We start from the raw sequence: 22,803 nt of genomic DNA, 5'->3' as shown, positions 1-22,803 counted from the left end.
GTTAGTTAGGTACGTATTTTTAATTAAATGTCTATTAAAGTTCCCCCAATTTTATTTAAACGTCTCAAGTTGGCCCATTGTGACCAGCGCTGAAAAAAGTAATACGTACATTTGATAGCGCTGTCAAAGTGTTGTTTCAGCGCTGTCGTCTGCACCTGTTACTTTTCTCAGCGCTGTTGAGAATGGACCAATCACAGTCGTTCGTAGTTGCTGGGAGATTATATCAGAACAATCGTTTAATAGTCATTAAGTAGTGCATTCTTATTTTTATTTACCCTTAATAGTTCGGTTTTTTATTATTAAATTTGAACGATTATACGTTAAAGTGTACAAATCTCTGCAGTAAAACGAAAAGCCGTCGTGAAGTTTGAATGTGGATCAAGGGGAAATCAGCTTTCTGAGCTGACACGTGCCCTCTGGTGGAGAAACAAGTATAAACGCTAGGATTATGGATACAAAAATATACATTTTAAATAATTAAATAATGTATTTTTGATTTAAAATATTGCAACTGTTTATAAAATACAAAATAATAATATTTAATTTATATAAATGAAAAATAGTATTCTTATTACTCATATTAGTACCATTATTTATAATTATATATTTAATAATTATTTATAATATATAAATTACAAATAATAAAACATAATCTATCTGTGATATTGTAAAATTGAAGAATTAAATTATAAAATATTAAATATGTATTAAATATTAAATAATCACATTAAAATACATAAAAAATACATTAATAATTGTTATTAATATTAATGACATTAATTCTAATTACACATTTAATCATTTTGGATTACATTACAAATATTAAAAAAAAATCAAGATTAATTAATCTGTAATATAAAAATGCCAGAGTTGAAAAATTTAATTAGAACATAAAATAATTGCAGTGTAAACTAAATTATTCATCAATTATTCATATTAAGTGAATGATATATACTTTTTAAATCATTAAATGTATTTTTTTATTCAAAATATAGTTTAAATATTTTGTAAATCTGTACATTTTATAAAATTAAAAATAATAAATTAATACATAATACATCCATTGCAAAAGATCTGTAATATATAAACTGTGATATAAAAACTTTTATATAAAATATTAAAACAGTAATCACATTTATACTAACATTATTTACAATTATATATTTATATTGTTTATTTATATTACATTACAAATATAAAAAAAATCTGTAATATAAGAATGTCATATAACTGAAGAATTCAATTAAAAAAACAAAATAATTTTAATTATATTTTAATTTATATATACAAATCTGTAATATTAAAAAAATTAAAAGCAGTATTCATATTAATAACGTTATTTATAATTCTATATTTAAAAATTTATTTATATTACATTGCAAATATTAAAAAAACAAAGATGTGTAATATAAAAATGTCATGTATAACTGAAGAACTGAATTATAAAACAAAATAATTACACTGTAAACGAAATTATTTATTTATTATTTATATTAATAGTGAATAAATAAATTTTTAAAATGAACTTCAGTGCAGTAAATAAAATCATTTGATAATGTCAATCAACAGATTTCTTTTTTAATAAGATGAGCTATATTTTAAAAATCACCAAAGATAGAGTCGTTTCCATATTCCTCAGTTTTATTTATAATATCAGCACATAGTCGTTGTACAGTGAGGATTACAGAAACCCCGGCCACCTCTGCATCATCATTCACCTTAACATACAAAACACGTTTAATATCACATACATGAAGAGGAGGGACGAGACACGAGCAGATTTCCAGTATGTCGAAGGCTTTCCGAATCATATATTCCACAAGTGATTTCAGAAGTATAAATACAATTCCAGGCTTATTTATTATTTCATTATTTAATATCTGTTTAAAATCACTATTGCGCATCCGCGAGAGATCAGGCCACCGCGCGTCCCGTCAGATACGTGTGTTTGCACTTTACAGGTGTGTGTGTGTGTGTGTGTGTGTGTGTGTATGTGTGTGTGATGAGAGAGAGACAGTAAGAGAGAGAGAGAGAAAGAGTCGTGGGTAGGAGGTATTTTACAGTCGAGCTTGAATTGAACACCGCAGTGCTGCTCGCGATGCCCTCGTATACGTTTTCCTGTTTTAATACTGCCGTTCTGTGATGAAGCAAATGTTTAAACCAACGCTTGCGTCTCGTCTTGCGCTCGCGTGTCAGTCAACGTACATGGGGGAGCTGGGAGACGCGGGCATCTGATCCAGGATCCTGCAGACGTAGCTGGCCACGTCTACCGTACGCTCCTCGTACATCTGAATGAAAGGATGTTTCTGACGGACAGAGAAAGAGAAGTCCACTGTCATTTCACAATTCAGCAGCACTTCTACTTTAGTCTTCTTGAGTTTCTCATCATCTCTTGTAATGCATCTCATATGACCTGTGCTTTTACCACATCTGAAGCATTAAGGATGGCTTAAAATGTGTTCAAATAAGATAAAATATGGTTTGAATTAAGCTAAAACACCTAAAACTGACATAAACTGACATCATAATAGTTCTTATTCTATTTTGTTGCCTCAAAAACTGTCATAGGATTCCAAAAGTCTTGGATTTCTAGACCTGGAAAAATATATATTTTATAAAGCCTATATATTTTTCTAATTATGTTAAGCTCCTTAATTTTTTTTTTTTTTTAATAAAATTATTTTATTTTATAAGACAAAATATGATTTTAAATAAGCAAAAATGGCTAAAATGACATAAACTGACATCATAACAAGTGTCGCATTTATTTAAGAGACTCTTGGAAATAAAACTGGGATAAATCAGGGTGCGATTTCTAGACCTGGAAAAGTCACTGAAATTAACCAAATATAGGTGATGGAAATTTATATGATGAATATACATTTTTCTAATTATGTTAAACTCTTATTTTATTGTATTTGTAAATAATAATAATAACAACAACAACAACAACAACAACAACAACTGTCCAAATAAACTGTCAAAAACTACTGGAAAATTAATACTGGAATTATAGATTTTCATTCATTCATTCATTATTATTATTGTTATTATATTAATATGAATTTTAATATTAATATAAATTTTGCTTTAGGGTAGTGGACAAACAACATTTTGTTGTTGTATAAATTATAATATTCTTAAAGGAAAGTGCAAAATTCAAAAGCTTTGAACTAATTTTTCACAAATTTTAAGCATATTTTTGCAGATTTTAAATAAATAGTTCATCGGTGTGACATTAAATTATTTTTTTGTGAGATCTCTTAAGTAATAAATAATAATATTAATAATAATGTGACCCCCACATGAGGTTAAGGTCACAGGAAAATTGATTTGTACATATTGTATTTATTATTTGCATGTTTATTTCTATGTATTTATATACTTTTATTGTTATGAGTGTGTATTTCAAAGAGAACAAAGTTGCATTTTCTAAATACTGAGTGGCAGTTGAGAGAAGAGTTGCCATGGCGACTTCAGTCAACAAAGAAGGCTGCTTGACTAAAGGCAAACTCTTGTCTCTCTCTTTCTTTACTACAAAAAAAAAGGTTAGTAAAATGATCAAATGTCAAGAAAAAAACTATAATTACATTACTTACATTGAAGTGGTCAAGTTTATGAGTAACTGTACATAAAATAAGCATTTTAATATATTTATTGATGGGTTGTTTTTATGTTAAAGTTATCAACTGTCAGTGTGTGTGTACAAAAATACAGTATAACAGATACTGTTGTTACTTACGTATGTTACTTACCTATGTTACTTACCTGAATCCAGTCTGCTGTGTGAGTTGTGTAAAGCTGTGATAGAAGTTTGTTACCTCGTTTAACCATTTATTTGTTGCTACTGTGTGCTTGTATAGACTGATACATGTTTTTCCTATGTGGAATACTATGGGTTAAAGTTTCATGAATTTATTTTGATTAAAGTCAACAAAGAAGGCTGCTTGACTAAAGGCAAACTCTTGTCTCTCTCTTTCTTTACTACAAAAAAAAAGACATTTCTCATCTGTTGAGTAGACTTCCAGGGCGGGGTCTGCAACAACAATAATAATAATAATAATAATAATTAATAATAATAATAATAATAATAATAATAATAATAATAATAATAATAATAATAATAATAATAATAATAATAATAATAATAATATTAAATAAGTTACCACCCTTAAAAAATTATATATATATATATATATATAAAAATAAAAATAAAAATAAAAATATGATGCCTTGAGGTGGTGGACAAACAACATATACATTTTTTTTAGTTTGTATAATGTATAATTTTGTATAATGTATAATATTCATATTATTCTCCTAAATAATATGAGATCATATAATAATAATAATAATAATAATAATAATAATAATTAGTATTATTAATAAGAAGAAGAATACTTAAGAGTACTTAAAATACTTAAAGTGCTCTTATGTCGGCACAAATCATTAATGAACATTATTCTAAACAAAAACACAAAAATAACAATAATATAATATAACATAATATAATATAAAAAAAAATATAATATAATATAATATAATATAATATAACACAGGAATTACAAAAATGTTGTTTAAAACTTTATTTACCAATACACAGGGTTTCTCCATGCTTGGTCAATTAAATTTTCTTGGCTTTTTATTTAGATGAGGATTTGGAGAAATAATTTTATAGACAAAAACACCAATTTCTAGGTTTTCCAGGTCTTCCATAACAGTAAGAATTCTCATTGAACTGACTGACTGTTTGATTATGACAAAAAGATAGAAAACCTTTCAAAAAGCGTGTGTGTGGTTTTCAGCAGGAAACATGAACTCACCAGAAGCTCTTTGTACTTTGGCCTTTTTGACTCGTCCTTTGTAAGGCTGTTAGAAATTGGAACAACAAAAGATTTAATTAAAACCCTTCAGAGTCAAACTGATCATGAGCTCAATCTTGAGTTCCTGCAGTTACTGTGAATGAGCAGCAGGAGGCGCCGCGTGCATCATGCGATCGCACAATAAATCTGAGTTATTACATCCTTTCTGTTGAGTCAGCAAACTCTGAGAAAGAGGAAACGGTGGAGATTGCAGTGTGACTGAGGTTGTGTGTGCGTGAGTGTGTCTCACCACAGGTTGACGAAGTTGATGAATTTGGGGGAGAACTGTCTCTCCTCTGAGCTGCTGAGCTGCGGCGGGTCGCCCTTCACCACCTGCGTCAGCTGATCAAACACACTGTTCCACTTCGGGTAGGGGAACCGTCCTGTGGCCAGTTCATACTGAAACAACATTGCAGCGGTTTAACATAGAAAGAACATAGAAATCACTTTCAGTATCACACAAATGTTCCTTTTGAGGTCAAATGACAGATCATTGTCCTCACCAGTGTGATTCCCAAACTCCAGACGTCGGAGCGGACATCATAACCCTGTCTGGAAGCGCTGGGGTCTATCCTCTCCGGCTGAGGGACAAACACACACAAACATGCAGAGTGAACCATACAGAAAGACTCAAGACATGACGGCAACACTGAATTACTGAAATTAATAAAAAATAAATACATTTTTGTGCATGCAATTCTAAAGATCAACTATTAGTAGTAGCTGGTGTTGATTTTATTTTATTAATAAAAAGAATAAATAATTTACTCCATTGCTGGAACCAATTTTTCTGCTAAAACACTTGCAGGAAAAAATAGCAATAATATTGTTTAATTCTTATTCATAAAATGAAAAAAAAAAAAGTTTTACTCAGAAATACCTCACATAAATGGCAAATATTTCATAACATGAAAAATTACACTTATTCACTTTCATAACATTTCCTATTCTAATTTTAGCACGAATCATCAGTGTATGTTATTCTAAAGAATACAAATGTTGTATGTATCATCATTACTTACTATTATTATAGTTATTTTATTATTAAAATGAAATAATTTTCCACTGCACATTACTCCAAGAAATTTGCTAGTAATACGATAAATCATGTTAAAACATGCTAGCAACACACCAATCATATTAACATGCTAGCAAGACAATCATGTTAGAAAAGTCCAAACAACATGCTAATCATGTTAACAACATTGTAGTAAAAAGCTAAACTTATGTTATATGTTAGCAACATGCCAATCATGCTAGAAACATGCTACTAACATACTAATCATGTTAAAAAATGTTAACATGCTAACTATACGTTAAGCCTACTAACAACATCTTAATCATGCTAGGAACATGCTAGCAACAAGTTAATGATGTTAGAATCATGATTAGCAACATGCAACAACATGCTAATCATACTAACAACATGTTAGTAACATGCAATTCATGCTAGAAACATGTTAATCATGCTGGAAAAATGTTAACATGCTAACGGCATACTAATTATGTTAACAATATGTTAATCATGCTAGAAATATTCTAACATGCTAAACATACTAACAACATGTCAGCAACATGTAAATCATGCTGAGAACATGCTAGCAACATGTTAATCATGTTAGAAAAATCTTAGCAACATGTTAACCACATGTAAATTATGCTAACAATCATGCTAGCAATATGCTAGCAACATGCTATTCATACTTACAACATGTTAACAACGAGTGAATCATTCTAGAAACATGCTAACAACATGCTAATCATGTTAGAAAAATGCTAACAACATGTTAACCACATGCTAATCATGTTACCAACATGCTTACTACGTTCATCATGTTAACAACATGATAGCAACATGATACCCATGCTGGAAACATGATTAGCAACTACGTTAATCAAGCTAACTACATGGTGAATATGCTAATAACATGCTAGCATAATGCTAATCATGTCAGAAACATGTTAGCAACATGCGAATCACATTAGAAAAAGGTTAACAACATTCAAACAGCATTCTAATCACAGTAACAACACACCAGTAACATGTTAACAACATACTAATCATGCTAGAAACATGTTAGCAACATGCTAATCATGCTAGAAAATGTCTAACATGCTAATCATGGTAACAACACGCCAATAACATGCTAGCAACATGCTAATCATGCTAGAAACATTTTTTACCAACAGGCTAATCACATTAGAAAAAACGCTAACAACATTCTAAAGACATGCTAATCATGGTAACATGCTAGCAACATGCTAATCATGTTAGCAACATGTTAATCACATTAGAAAAATTCTAACAACATGCTAATTATGCTAGAAACATGTTAGCAACAGGCTAATCACATTAGAAAAATGCAAACAACATTCTAACAACATGCTAATCATGGTAACAACATGGCAGTAACATGCTAGCAACATGCTAATCACATTAGAAACATGCTAGCAACATTCTAACAAGTTAATCATGCTAGCAGCACGATAATCAATCTTTTAATCTAGTTATTAGTTTTGTTAAAACAATTTTAATTAAAAAAATTATTATATATATTCTTGAATCAAATTTTCTGCTGAAACACTGGCTGAAAAAAAAAAAGTTTCATAGTGACATAAAAAGTCAAGTCTCGTCCTACATCATTTATTGCTGAATATTCAAATTCACTCAGAAACACATCACATTTCTGAGGTTAAATGTACTGACAATGCTGCTTCAACTAGCATAGTTTTAGAAACCCTAAGATCATGTGTTCATTTCCTAAGACACACACACTAATGAAACGTCTTGCTCTGAATGAATACATAACCGTGAATTGAAAATGCGGCAGAGTGCTTTTCCAGCACATCAGTCTGTGTCTGATCCAGCTGCTTTACAGGCCGAAACACGACAACAACAGATGTGCTCCAGTCACACACTTCCGTCCAGACACCAGCGTGTCTGTGTGTGTCACATAATAACAGCTGTGCTTGTCAGTCAACACACTGATGACTCTGATGCTGACAGACTGATGATGTCATAATGCAGTGAGGAGACTCTGGGGAGGATGATGATGATGAGATCACGGCTCAGATTAGAGCATGACATCATCAGCAGCAGCAGCAGAGCCACTGCAGAGCCGAGCTTCATTCATAAACACTCCTGCAGTTGCATCAGTCTACTACAGCACACGCTTCAAAACATTTGAGAGGAAATTACAGATTTTTGTTGCAGAAAAAAAAAATATTTCACATAAATGATTTTCTAATCATCAAAGAATCCTGAAAAATAAAATGTATCAAATCAGCATATTAGAATGATTTCTTAAGGATCATGTGAAGGCTGGAGTAATGATGCTAAAAAAATTCACCTTTGATCAGAGGAATAAATTACATTTTAACATATATTGACATGGATATCCGTTATTTTGAATTGTAATAATATTTCAGAGTTTTCACAGCATTTTTGATTAAATAAATGCAACCCTGCTGAGCAGAAGAGACCTTTTTCTGTTCAAAAACATAAAATCATATTAACCTCAATCTTTTGAATGGCAGTGTACATATATATAATAAAATATATAAAAGAATGAATCTTACTGCCATATAAGGTCTGCAGCCTGCGTCTCTGGTTTTGGCGATGGAGTCGACCAGCTGCCCGCTGATGCCAAAATCACACAGCTTAATGTTGCCTTTCCTGTCCAGGAGGATATTTGATGGCTTTATGTCTGCAGAGAGACCAGGAAAGAGCTTCAGTCTAAGTATAACAGGACTCATTTATATTTAAAACTGCTTAAACCTACAAAAAAACCTGATGGAGGTCATAAACGAGAAACGTTGTCATTCTGCTTCCCTTACCTCTGTGAATAATTTTCAAGTTTTCTTTTAAGTGGTTAAGTGCTTTCACAGTCTGAAAAGGATAAGAAGAACACAGCATGTTAATGAACACTAACGAATGTGTCGCTTAATCAATGCCAAAGTGGATTAAATGAATAAAAAAAACCTCACAGCTAATGTTATTTTCCCTAAAATCTCCTCTGGAATCACTTCGTCTAAAGAGGAATAAACGTATTTGTAGAATTTGTCGAAGGAGGTAGACATGAGCTCCATGCATATCCAGCAGTCCCCCTGAGAAAGACAAAGACAGAACAAGTGTCTTGAGAAGAAAGACTCTCAAAGAAAGTATGAGATGGTAAGCAGACCAAACGGACACACCTCTCTGAAAAGAGCCCCGTAAAACTGGACGATGTAAGGGCAGTCGCTGCTCCTCATGACCACATCCAGATCCATCAGCAGCTGCTTCTGTTCTCGCTCGTCTACCGTCGACCGGATCCTCTGTTACACAGACACATGCAGATTAAGACCGTCAGCTTAAAGTCTGATCCACATTGCAGGTTATTATTATTATCAGGTTAATTTCAAAATGGCAAACATTTTGCATAAAGCATATTATTTACTTGAGAGATGTCAGGACAAACTTAGGGAGATGCAAATGTTTTAAGCAGTAAGTGCTAGGACAAAGATTAAAAAAAAAAAAAAAAAAAAAAAAGATCTTTCAAAGTGGTGACACTTTAAAATAGTAGAATAAAATAAAATAAAATAAAATAAAATAGATGTGTAACTTTCAAAGTGGTGACACTTTGGGATAACTATGACAAGGAATTAAAAAATGTGTATTTCACTCCAAAAACAAAATAAAATGAAATAATATAAAATAAAAAATGAAAAATAAAATGAAAATAAATAAAATGTTTAAAACAAATATATAATTTCAAATGAATAATAAGTATAATAAATTCTTTAAAAAATAAAATAAAAATAAATAAATAAATATAATAAAATAAAAATATTAAATATCAAATATATATATAAAAAAATTATGACACTTTGGAATAACTATGAAAAGGAATTAAAAACATGCACTTCACTTCAATAATAAAAATAAAATAAAATCATGTTTAAAATAAATAATTAGTATATGACATACTTTAAAATAAAATAAAATAAAATACAATACAAATAAACAAATACGAAATACCAACTATAAAAAAATAGATGTATATCTTTCAAAGTCATGACACTTTGGAATAACTATGACAAGAAATTAAACATGTATTTCACCTCAATTAATATAAAATAAAATAACAACTGCGGTAATTTATTAAAGGTGTTATTTTCAGTTTTGCATGGACTTAAGAAATTCTCTCTTGAGTAACTACTTTGTTTTTGTATATTATTTTATCTTATAGATTAAATGTAGTAGTGGAAGTGACTTAAGCATAAAAAATCTTCAGTCTTCAGTCTACACCTTTTTGGTTAAAATGAAAAATGATGTATAATTACTATGGTAACACTTTCTTTTAAGGACCTATTCTCACTATTAACTAGTTGCTTATTAGCATGCATATTACTAGTATATTATCTGTTTATTAATACGTATAAAGCACATATTAATCAATTATTCTACAGGGTCATATTTCAGGTCCCTTAATCCACCCCATACCTAAACTTAACAACTAATTTACTAACTATTAATAAGCAGCAAATAAGGAGTTTGTTCAGGAAAAACTCAAATTTTTGTGTCCCAATTTCTAGCCATCTAAAATTACTAAAAGCAGTAAATATTTTATAGACATTTTTAAAAACAAACAACACATGCTGTGTTTAAGGATTTCCTGTTCATGTGGCACTATTTGCATCAAACTAAAAATTATTTAAGGACTGACCCCATGAACCTCACAAATCCAATTAGTTATACCTTTTTTGACCTTATTTTTCGTGTCGTTGCACAAAAACTTTGTTTTCCTGGTCTATACTGACTCTTGCATCCAGCAAGCTTGCCTTTTCGAGAAAGTTCTTGCCAATTTTTACGAAAAAAACAACCTAAAGTATAACTGAAACTGATCAGTTACTTATGATATGCGTCTTACTTTGACGGCCATGATTTGTCCACTGGGCTTGTGCACCATCTTGTTGACGGAGCCGTAGGCTCCTCGTCCGATCTCGCCGAGATCCTTCAGATCTTCGGCTGTGAAGTCCCAGTGCTGCTCCGGAGAGATCTTCAGCTTTCCAGACGACTCGATACTGTGTGTCCGCAGCCGCTCTCTGAGGATGAGGATGAAAAAACAAAACTGAAGACTAAAGTCTTAACATGGAAGCTGTAAGCAATGGTTTTAAGTAAAAAAAAAAACAAAACAAAAAACAACACCACTCCAGTCCATCAATTAATGTCTTGTGAAGCGAAAAGCTGCATGTTTGTAAGAAACAAATCCACCATTAAGACATTTTTAACTTCAAACCACTGCTTTAAGCTAAAACACAAGTCCATGATCCATAGTATTGCTTTCTTCAGTAAAAACGTCATCTGGTCTGAATCAGGAGAGAAATCTGCACAGATCAAGCACCTCTAAACAAATATGCTGGTGGATTTTGATGTGAGAGACTTTTTCACTGGAGCAAGCATTATTATGGATCTCTTCACAAGATGTTAACTGATGAACTGGAGTGGTGCAGATTACTTGTGGATTATTGTGATGTTTTTATCGGTTGTTTGGACTCTCATTCTGACGGCACCCATTCACTGCAGAGGATCCAGTGGTGAGCAAGTCACATAAAGCTACATTTCTCCAAGTTTGACCCAATAAAAAAACTCTTCTACATCTTGAATGGCCTGAAGGTAAGTACATTTGCGGCAAATGTTCATTTTTTGGGGTGAAATGGCCATCAGACGGTCTGTACTCACATGTGTGGGTTCTGGAAAGGAAGTCCGGCAGTGTTCAGAGTGATTCTGGAAGTAGGTTTGATTGGAGGATTGGCAAAATTTAACTTCAGGGCTTTACGTTTACCTGACAGAGGAGGAAGAGACCCTCAGGTTAAACAACACGGTCAGAAAACAGCAATTTCACGCACAAACACACGCACCAACACACTCAGACAGCATGAAGATAAAGTTGCAGGTGTATTTTATTCAGGTTGCCGTAGGATGAGATCTCTAACTAAGCCATGGAAGATATGGGAGGGTCGTGTGAAGAGACCAAAGTTCACTAGAGACATGCACATCTGAGCACCAGGAGAGGAACCCAAGAGCCAGATTTCCTAAAGCCATCAGGACATGCTTGCAGGTTTCTAACATCTTCATTACACAACACAGACGACGGCTTTAGCAAATCTGGCAGCAGAGGACAGTGACTGCAGTCCGACATGCTCAAACCCTGCGTTTAAAATCACCAAATAAAGCAAATCTTTCCCCATCTACGTCCACTCATGGCAGACAATAGAGCGTTAAGAAGATTTGATCACATCCGGACACAAAACGGACAAACTGAAATGGAAACGAAAACGAAAACAAAAACACAAACTTACCTTCATCACACGCATAACCTAACACAACCCAAACACAAAATTAGCCTATGGATCTGTAACGTGCAAACTTTGCACGGTTTATCTAGACTGCGAGAGGTGTGTGTTTTATAAGCGCTAAAAATAGCCACCACTAAAATGAAGCAAATGCAACATGACAGAAACAGTGACTGATTTGTTTTACAGGAACATAGAAAACTAAATTTAGATTTTTATTGGTTAAAAACTGAAAATAAAGTTTCAGTGAGTAAATCTGAATAACTGAACTCTGTATGCTGTTCAGGGCTTCTCGATATTTCACCTTAATGCATTTTAATGCAAATAATTTGACAAATTATTTACTCTAGAATCATTTTACTTATGGTGAAAATGCATCAAAACACATTATCAAAGAAAAGCTTAATAAATGTGACTGTTTTGGTCATTGTTTCCACCAAAACTATTTCATCCAAAACATTTTTAAACTGAAAACACAGAAACCACAAATGATATTACGAATATTGTTTGTTTGTTTTTTTGTTTTGTTTTGTTCCCTTTTTGATACTATGACTTTAGAATCTATAAAAATTACAAAAAAAAAATGTTGAACCAAATCTAACACGGATTATAACCACTTTTTTAAGGAATAATATTAATCAGACTGCTGAATTATTGAAAATTAATACATAAATGTGGGCAATTGTCTATTTATATGACACAGTATTTTATATTAATAGAGCTTTTTTCAGTAATCAGGGTTCGTACACATACTGTAAAATTAAATTCCAGGACTTTTAAGGACTTTTCAAGTACAACTTTTCAAGATTTTCGAGGACTTCAGTCAGAGATCTCACTTACCAAACAATGTCTACTCTTTCAAAAAAAAAAAAAAAAAGATAAATAAAATACACTAATAAAAATGGCAAAAATTAAGTGAAGCACATGTAAAGTTTCACTTCTAATGTAACCAAGGTAAATTTTCTTAAGAGATTTGCGTATACTTTGAAATGATTCGAAAACCTGCACTGAAGTCACGATCAAAATCAAATGATTTGTGAACCTGCACTGAAGTCCCGATCTGAATCAAATGATTCGCCATACGCATTCCGAAGTCCCAAACTGAATCAAATGATTTGCGAACCCGTACTAAAGTCCAGATCTGAATCAAATGATTTGCGAACCCACACCGAAGTCCCGATCTGAATCAAATGATTCGCCATACGTGTTCCCGAAGTCCCAAACTGAACCAAATGATTCACGAACCCGTACTAAAGTCCAGATCTGAATCAAATGATTTGCGAACCTGCACCGAAGTCCCGATCTGAATCAAATGATTTGCCATATGTGCTCCAAAGCCCCAAACTAAATCAAATGATTTGCGAACCAGCACCAATGTCCTGAACTGAATTAAATGATTTGTGAACCCACACTGAAGTCACGATCTGAATCAGATTTGTTGCAAATCATTTGATTTGAATCAATCAATATGCGCTCCGAAGTTCAGATCTAAAGCACAAGATTCGCAATATGCGAAGTTGCAATCTAAATCAAATGATTCGCAATACACAATTTGAAGTCCTGATCTAAGCCAAATGATTTGCGAACCCGCTCTGAAGTCACAATCTAAATCAAATGATTCACGAATAAGTCCTGATTTGAAACCGCTATATGAGATCTGATTGGAGTGCTTCAAAACAGAGAATCATTTTGCGACACAATGGTTTAACTGGTTTAAATCAGAGTTTCAAAAAGCTCAATTTTACCCATCACTACGTGCTTTTTAAAATCATTACAAATGTTGAAATTCCAAAATTAATGGCTCTTTTAATTTGAGCTGGTTCTTGCTAGTGAATTGGTTGAAATGAATCAATCGAAACGGCTCCAGCGTAAATGACTCAACCGATTTGGTTATTCTGTTCCTTTTTTGGCTTACTAGTTTTCTGACATTAATTAAAATAAGCAAAAAAGGTATGATTTTTTCTTTGAGTTGCGTGAATTTTGCATGAAAAGATATGTGCTTATTAAAAAAATGTAATTAAATCAAAGTCAAATTCAAGTACTTCAAACACTTTAAGCACCTTGTACGAACCCTGAGTATTTTATCCCTGTATTTTGATCTGTAACCCTATTCAGCTTTGTATAGATACTGAAAATAATTTCTGAGAAGGGAAAATGTAATTTGTTTGCCTTTTTTCCATTATAATAATTATCTACAGGGCAGTTTTGTGACAATATTTCTGCTCTTCTCATAATAAAGTGATGCACATTTCACCTCAATCCACAATTTCAAGGAATAATAAGAAGGGCTTTACAGAGATATCAGAACTATAATGGAATGCATGTGTTTCCATATAATTGCAAACTAAAGATATGTAAATAAGTGAAAACTAAGTTATACAACAAAAGATAAATTAAAATAAAGTTAGCATAAAACAAACAACACCTAAGCACTGAAACCTTCTTTAGATTTATAAAAGTAACTGGAAAATGAGGGTAAGCACATCTCTGTGAAATTAAGGACTATTTTCCCTCCACCGCAAGAATGTGAGGATCCGAATACCAGAGGAACGACATTTCTGAAATCTCACGGCATGTGCGTCCATGTCCCAACAAGCTCGTGTTTGTTCGAGATGCTCATGCCAACAACATCCCAGCAGTGCTTCAACACTAAACAAAATGCAAACCGAAGAAACAGGGAAGACAGCTACAACCCCACAAGGCAATATTCACTGCACCAGTTAGTAGAAAGCCGTCTAAAATACCTGAGTAAACAACCACCAGAGCTTCCATTACTGTATGTCAACCACTGATCAGTGTAGAACATACATGCATGATCATTAAAGAGGTCTCAATCAAGTAAAGGCTGATTTTGATGAAATGGACTAAATCAAATGAAAGTGAGGACCAATCGACTGTCCGAGATTGAATCTTTCTGCTCCAAAGTCAATGGAAGCTCAAAGTCTTAGACTTGTGCCGATTTCTCACTAAAATCCTTTTTATGTAGTTGTTTGATACAGATGTACATTGTAAAAATAGGAGTTTTCAAATGGAAATACTTACAATATATGTTATTCAATGGCCTAAATTACAATATCTAGAGAGAAGAGTGTCTTAAATAATGCTGATATAGACATAATACAACCTGATGACAAATGAGGACAGCACAAATTATTACATTAAGTGTAGCTGATACACTGTTGTTGACTATGACCAAACAAAAATATGCCTGTTAAATAAATGATTACATATTTAAATTATTTACATATTTTATAACTACACAAATTACATATCAATAAATATTTAATTAGTTGTCATCATTTATCAAATATAATTTGTATTTTTATATTAGGGTAATGAGATTTTCTTGCTTTACTATAAGATGGCTTTAGTACGACGGCGTTTTAGTGCCACGTTAAAAAATAAATTAAGATTACAAGATTAAAGTTGTAATATTTTTAGAATAAAGTCGAAACACTACGAGAATAAAGCTATAATACTACGAGAGTAAAGTCGAAATGCAATGAGAATAAAGTTGTAATATTTCGAAAATAAAGTCGAAATACTACAAGAGTAAAGTCGAAATACTACAAGAGTAAAGTCGAAATACTATGAGAATAAAGTCATAATATTATGAGATTAAAGTCGTAATATTTCGAAAATAAAGTCGAAATACTACAAGAGTAATGTCGAAATACTACGAGAGTAAAGTCAAAATACGACGAGAGTAAAGTCGAAATACGACGAGAGTAAAGTCGAAAGGAAACGAGAATAAAGTCAAAATATTATGAGATTAAAGTCGTAATATTTTGAGAATAAAGACTCGAAATACTACAAAAGTAAAGTCGAAATACTTTGAGAGTAAAGTCGAAATACTTCGAGTAAAGTCGAAATACTACGAGAATAAAGTCTAAATATTTTTTTAGAATAGTCTAAATTGCGAGATTAAAGTCAGAATGTTTCGAGAATAAAGTCGAAATACTATGAGAGTAAAGTCGAAATATTTCGAGAATAAAGTCGAAAATATTTCGACTTTAATTTCGTAATCGTAGATTTTTTAAAAAAAATTTACGTGGCACTAAAACGCTGTAATACTTTGTTTGTATAGTCAATAATACTTCTTTTAGTATTTTAGTATTTCTTAGTATTTTTAACAATAGCACCTTAAAATACTAGTGTAGTACAAATCAATTTTAATAAAAAAGTATAAAATAAAAGCAGTCCAACAAATACTATTATGAAATAAATATATACTCTTTATTCTCGAAATATTTTGACTTTATTCTCACAGTATTTTGACTTTATTCTCAAAATATTATGACTTTAATCTTGTATCATACTTTAGTTAGTATAGTCAATACTTTTTTTCATTTTACTTTTTTTCAATAGTTTTTCTTAGTATTCGTTAACAACAGCACCTCAAAATACTAGTTTAGCACAAATCAGTTTTTAATGATAAAAGCATCAACTAAAAGCAGTCCAATGAATACTACCATGATACGTAAATAAATAAGTAAATATATAAATAAAACTATTTACTCCATGACTGTGTTTGTTATCATCATTTATCAAATAGGCTATTGTTATAATAAGTTATTTAAAAGCAAAACATCATATATTTTAAGAGCAATACAATATTTTTCATATTTTATTCTTCTTATTTATTTATTTATTTATTTATATATATTTTTTAATTTTAGGGTTATACACGTCTGCAAAATTTGCATCCTCTAGCAGATAATAGGTTCTAGGACTCTAGGATGGACCAGCTAACCACCCACCACCACTAGCATGCAGAATGGTCCGTCCTAGACCGGCACAAGTCTAGCAGAAATCGTTTTATGAATGTATTAGTGTCTGGCAAAGGACAGGCTCCCCGAACCAAGCGAACACAGCTCAGAAGGGTTGGCTTACTTTGATGAAGTCCAGACAGGTTTATCTGAAACCCTGGTGGTGAAAAGAACAACGGAGATATGGTTTGATCTGGAAAAACACCTTCATTTGCTGCATATGTTCAAATCCAGTGCTAATTCTGTCACCATAACCTGCTCTTCAATAAAACCTCAAAAAAACAATAAAACAGCTAACGCTGAGCATCTGAAGCTCGCTCAAACCAAACCTTTGTGCCGGGATGTGCATCAGTGAACCGGTAAACATGGGAAATGTGTGTACATGCAGAGGAGTTTCACACACAACAGCAACCGGAAAATCAGCAGAACGTAAAACAAAGGAAAATACCAGACTAAGAGAGAAATGAAGAAGAGAAAAATCAAAATGAAACCATTCAGAAAGGGAATATAAACAGCAGTTGTTCTGGGGAAAACAATTTCACAGGGTCTCACCGTGGTCCGGCATCAGGGAGGATTGTGGGTAAGAAGAGGCGAGAGATAAAGGGAGAGAAATATCATGAGGGGAAATATTGAGTTTCATTGCTTAAATAACAGATTTAAAAGAATCCGTCCAGCTGGAGTTTAGGAACTTCAGACTGTAAAAATAAGGTCTATATTGGAAAAAGATTCATATTAGGTTATTTCAAGACAAATACACTGAAAACATTTGCTGTAGAATTGACTTTGAAACAATTTTCACTCAGAAAATGTAAATAACACATTGAATTAATGCGATATTTGAAGTAGAAAGAGTGAAATAGTATTTACTACAATAACCGCATTTCAACTTAATTTTTTACAACAATAAGGAAGTTTTGCAACACAAAGCCATAATGAAGATGATGCACAAAGGCAAACGTGGCATTTCTCACGCAACAAGTTTATCTAAACATAAGAACGCAGTGATTAACTTTATATATCATGTGATAACTCATCCATATTTCCTCTTCCTGTGTAAATGTGAAACAAATGAATAAACCTTCCCAACCAAAGCACAATCACGTCAGACAGCGCTTTCAGGAAATACAGGATAATGATGGTGTGATGGTGGAGATTTTGAGAACCACAGAAAAAAGAGAGTTTTTTAAATAAAACAGACTAAACGCTAATGCAAAACTGAAGCGTTTGACATTCAAATGAGGACTTCATCCTACCAGTAAAATAAATGGGCACACATTATTTCTACATAAATGCTCTATAAAGAGCCTCAAACCAATGCAGAATAGTGTAAAACTGAATAAGGAATCAGTAAACACGCACCAAGAAGTGAATCTCACAAAAAAAGTCAGCCTCATATTTCACCCCAGAAGCAGAATTTAAATAAATAAATAATTTATACATACATTTTTGCATTTTTATTAAAACACCTTATAATATAAGTATAGTAACATGAATTTAAATTTATTTTTTATTTTTTAACTCTTAATAAATTAAAAGCAGCACAAAAAATAATATCATGATGTACAAAAACTCTAATAGTAATTAATAAACTAATAATAACTATAATAAACGAATAAATTAATAAACAAACAATAACAATAAATAAATAAATTAATACAAGTCCTCTTGTAATTTGTTTTGCTACAAAACCTTAAAATATTAGTGGAGTAGTATTAAGCAGTCCACCAACTACTATCATGATCTATAATAATTAAATAAATTATATATACATAAATAAAAAAAATAAATAAATAACACTAACTGTATATTTATTAATTACTGACATCATGACAGTATTTGTCATCATAATCTTTCAAATATTTGCATTTTTTTTTATAGTAGGGTAATGTAGGGTCCATTGAAATATCTCCCCCCATGTTAATTAATTGATTGAAAATATGAAATGTACACAATTTAACAGCAATTTATTAACAAAAGTTTAATTTTTAAGGTCCTACAAAATGTTTTTTTCTCCTCAAATTCAGTTGAATTGAACAAAAATAGCATCTCTAATTAATTGATTTCATGCAAAAATAATGAATTTATTTTATTTTATATTATTATTATTTTTCAGAAATACTGTGTTGTATATTTACATTTTTGTGGTAAATATTCCTTGAATTTCCTAAATATCATTCCATTAAATAATGTATGTGTCACAGTTTCTTCAAGTTAAACTAAACTTTTATTTTGCCGGGTTGCTGTGAAGACCTTTAGTTCTCTTTGTGTACAATATGACGATAGTTTTTCTCACAAGAAATGGTAAATTTTGATTTTCATTTTGATTCTGGGGTTAAACATAAACAAAATGTTTTCTTAACATTTTTTTATGAGACTCACCTTAACATACATCACATAGGCTTCATGGAGTAAGATTGAGGTTTACTGTGAATTTTATTTGTCCCACTGCATGATAACTACAATCCAAACCGTTCAATGTAAACTCAGTAACTACCTGAATCTCTCTGAAATCTCCTGCATGAGCCGATGTCTGAAAATCAAAATGAACTGCATCAGTTTGGACTGAATACCCAGTTTTATTAAAGAGGCATCTGAGGTTGGCCTAGTGACTTTTAGAGCAAAACTAACACATAACAGATTACAGTTTATGGCCGCATCTCATAGAGGAACTGAAACATCTTCAATATCAAGACAAACAAAACAACAATTGTCATGATATTTTTGGTGAGACAATTCATGCACATTTGTGTCCTTGTTCAAACCCGAAACCTTTCAGTTACCAGCCCATATCTTTAACCACTACACCACACCATGTCCAAAATAAACCATTCAAAGAGTCAAATTTCAAGCTAAAATTAGTACTAACTCATTAGAGCTGTGCGGTTTACCGCACAGATCCACATTTGATGTTAAACACGACAAATCACATTCACACTGGTTAATGTCCTAAACTAACTCACATTCTACCTTAAATGCAAAGCTATGGTAGATAATGATCTAAATGACTCATATTCAGTTGTGAAAATATCATGTGGCAATTTGAGTCATAAAAGGCCCATGAAAACGTTGAGAGAAAAATAGTGTAAAACATGCAATAATAATAATAATAATAATAAAGTAAATGAGCAGATATATATAAATAACAATTAGATTAAATCAAATAAAAATGTATTAAAATAAATTAGTAAATACATAAATTAATAAAGCAATAAATAAAAAATAAAAATATATCATTTTCAACAATGCTCTATAAACTAACATTTCAACTATTAAAGTACTATATTTGAAAATAAATACCATCCAAATAATATTTTAGACATTTATAAAATTATATATATATATATATATATATATATATTTTATTTATTTTTTTATTTTTTTTTTTTTACACACACACAAAACTAACGTTATATAAAGCGAGGATGATCATATTTTATGAGCCCTTGGCATCTAAATGATTGAAAACCCCTGCTTTACGATATTTAAGTCATGCAGACTAACAGTGATCTTGCCATTTAACAGTGTCATTTTTTTATGAAATCAAATGGTAATATTTCTGCACTCCATAAATAATTTAAATAGCACATTAATCTTTCCATTTATGAAGAAACGACTATTCCCAAAGAACCACTCGCATTTATCTAAAGTTCATATTAGCATTAACGTCTCGTTAGCCAGTTAACGTTAGCCATCCAGCTAAAAATGTCAACAAACTCCAATGACAGTCAGTAAACGAACAATGATATTAAACGAATTAATATAATACTAACAGCGATATGGACTCACAAAATATTAATTTATACGTGTGTTACGTAGTAAATAACGTAATTATTACGTTGAGAAAATAAATATTCACGGGCCTGTCAGTGTTTGACTAGAGCAGCTAGCCGTGCGGCTAACAGGACTCTACAATTACAATTAAAACTACTACTATAAAGCAACTAAATAGAGGTTACCAGTTTAAAATATACAATTCAAATCGTGTAAATGCACATTTAAATCGATAGGTTTGCTAAAGCTAAGCTGTGCTGGTAATGCAGTGTGATTGAGTCTCATCTGATGTGTGTAAACTGTCATTGGATCCCATTGTAGGGTGGATGTGCGCGGTTCGGCTGATTTCTGACCTTGCATGCTGCTCATGGTGGTGATGTGCTGGCTTTGGGTCGGGTGGTGCTGCGCGGTGTTGCTGCTGCTCAGGCTGGAGGCTGCTGCTGGGTTACTGCTGGGGCTGGATGTCGCCATTTGGGTTTGACTTCCAGCAGCCAGCACTGGCTGCAATGCAGAGAGACAGACAGCAGAGCAACCTACAGTACAGAGCAGAACAGAACAGCAGAGCACAGTGCTCTCTCTCTCTCTCTCTCTCTCTCTCTCTCTCTCTCACACACACACACACACACACACACACTGATTTGCAAGTAGTATGTGAAAAGAAAAATAAAATTGTGCTTTCATGTGACACATTTACACTGTGAATAGAATAGAATAGAACAGAATAGAATAGAATAGAAAATAGAATAGAACAGAATCGTAAGATGGAAACAATACAGTGTAAACAATGAAACGCAAAATAAAATCAGTTGTTTTAAAGATCAAGAGGTACTTTTATGTGACACACCATTTACATTAAAATAATAAAAATAGAATAGAATAGAATCAAGTACAACAGAACAGGATTGTGAAATGGAAACAGAGTAAAGAAAATGTGTTTTCATGCAACAACATTTACAGTGAAATAATTAGAATAGAATAGAATAGAATAGAATAGAATAGAATAGTTAGATGGAGCCAGTACAGAGTAAACAATGAAACGATAAATAAAATAAATTGTTTTAAAGAACAAAATGTGTTTCATGCAACAACATTTGCAGTAGAATAATAGAATAGAATAGAATAGAATAGAATAGAATAGAATAGAATAGAATTGTGAGATGGAAACTACAGAGAAAACAATGAAACAAAAAATTTCAAAGAACAAAATGTGCTTTTATGTGACAGCATTTACAGTAAAATAATAAGAATAGAATCGTTAGATGGAAACAGTACAGAATAAACAATGAAACAAAAATAAAATATATAATTTTAAAGAACAAAATGTGTTTTCATGCAACAACTTTTACAGTAAAATAATAGGAATAGAATAGAATAGAATTGTGAGATGGAAACAGTACACAGTACAGAGTAAACAATGAAACAAAAAAATTTAAAGAACAAAATATGCTTTTATGTGACGGCATTTACAGTAAAATAATAAGAATAGAATAGAATAGAATAGAACAGAATTGTGAGATGGAAACAGTACACAGTACAGAGTAAACAATGAAACAAAAAATAAAATAAATCATTTTAAAGAACAGAATGTGCTTTCATGTCACACAACAATTGCAGTAACATAATAAGAATAGAATAGAATAGAATAGAATAGAATAGAATAGAATAGAATAGAAGAATAGAAGAATAGAATTGTGAGATGGAAACAGTACAGAGTAAACAATGAAAAATAAATGATTTTAAAGAACAAAATATGCTTTCATGTGACACAACATTTACAGTAAAAGAACAGAATAAAATAGAATAGAATAGAACAGAATAGAATAGAATAGAATCATAAGTTGGAAACAGTACAAACAATGAAACGAAAAATGAAATAAATCGTTTTAAAGAATAAAATGTGCTTTTGTGTGACACAACATTTATATAATAATAAGAATAGAATAGAATTTCATAATAGAATTCAGTCAAGTTTATTTATTTATTTATAGTCGTTTGCTTTGTTAATCCAAATGATTGATTTTTTGATTAACTTATTTATTTTTGATTCATAGTCGTTTGCATTGTTA

General features: G+C 31.5%; 1 protein-coding gene across 6 annotated transcripts; it reads right to left on the bottom strand.

The window, feature by feature from the left end:
* Nucleotides 1-1,620: 1,620 nt before the first annotated feature.
* On the bottom strand, nucleotides 1,621-21,308 carry map2k4a (mitogen-activated protein kinase kinase 4a). 6 transcript variants are annotated; one of them, XM_051105535.1, is made up of 13 exons: nucleotides 21,091-21,308; nucleotides 19,461-19,496; nucleotides 17,091-17,123; nucleotides 11,584-11,686; nucleotides 10,772-10,946; nucleotides 9,057-9,176; nucleotides 8,850-8,969; nucleotides 8,700-8,751; nucleotides 8,442-8,569; nucleotides 5,366-5,443; nucleotides 5,113-5,261; nucleotides 4,824-4,869; nucleotides 1,621-2,306 (listed from the first exon to the last, which is right to left on the bottom strand). In XM_051105535.1, the coding sequence occupies exons 1-13, from the start codon at nucleotides 21,206-21,208 to the stop codon at nucleotides 2,193-2,195; spliced, it is 1,272 nt and encodes a 423-aa protein (XP_050961492.1). In that variant the 5' UTR covers nucleotides 21,209-21,308; the 3' UTR covers nucleotides 1,621-2,192. The 6 variants fall into 6 exon arrangements, with proteins under 6 accessions (XP_050961492.1, XP_050961487.1, XP_050961488.1 ...); XM_051105530.1 differs by lacking the exon at nucleotides 19,461-19,496 and adding an exon at nucleotides 12,204-12,221; XM_051105531.1 differs by lacking the exon at nucleotides 17,091-17,123.
* Nucleotides 21,309-22,803: the final 1,495 nt, after the last annotated feature.

This window comes from Labeo rohita, chromosome 3 (genome assembly GCF_022985175.1).
Source record: "Labeo rohita strain BAU-BD-2019 chromosome 3, IGBB_LRoh.1.0, whole genome shotgun sequence".
Taxonomy (NCBI): Eukaryota; Metazoa; Chordata; class Actinopteri; order Cypriniformes; family Cyprinidae; genus Labeo; species Labeo rohita.
This window is presented reverse-complemented; position numbering and strand designations above follow the sequence as displayed.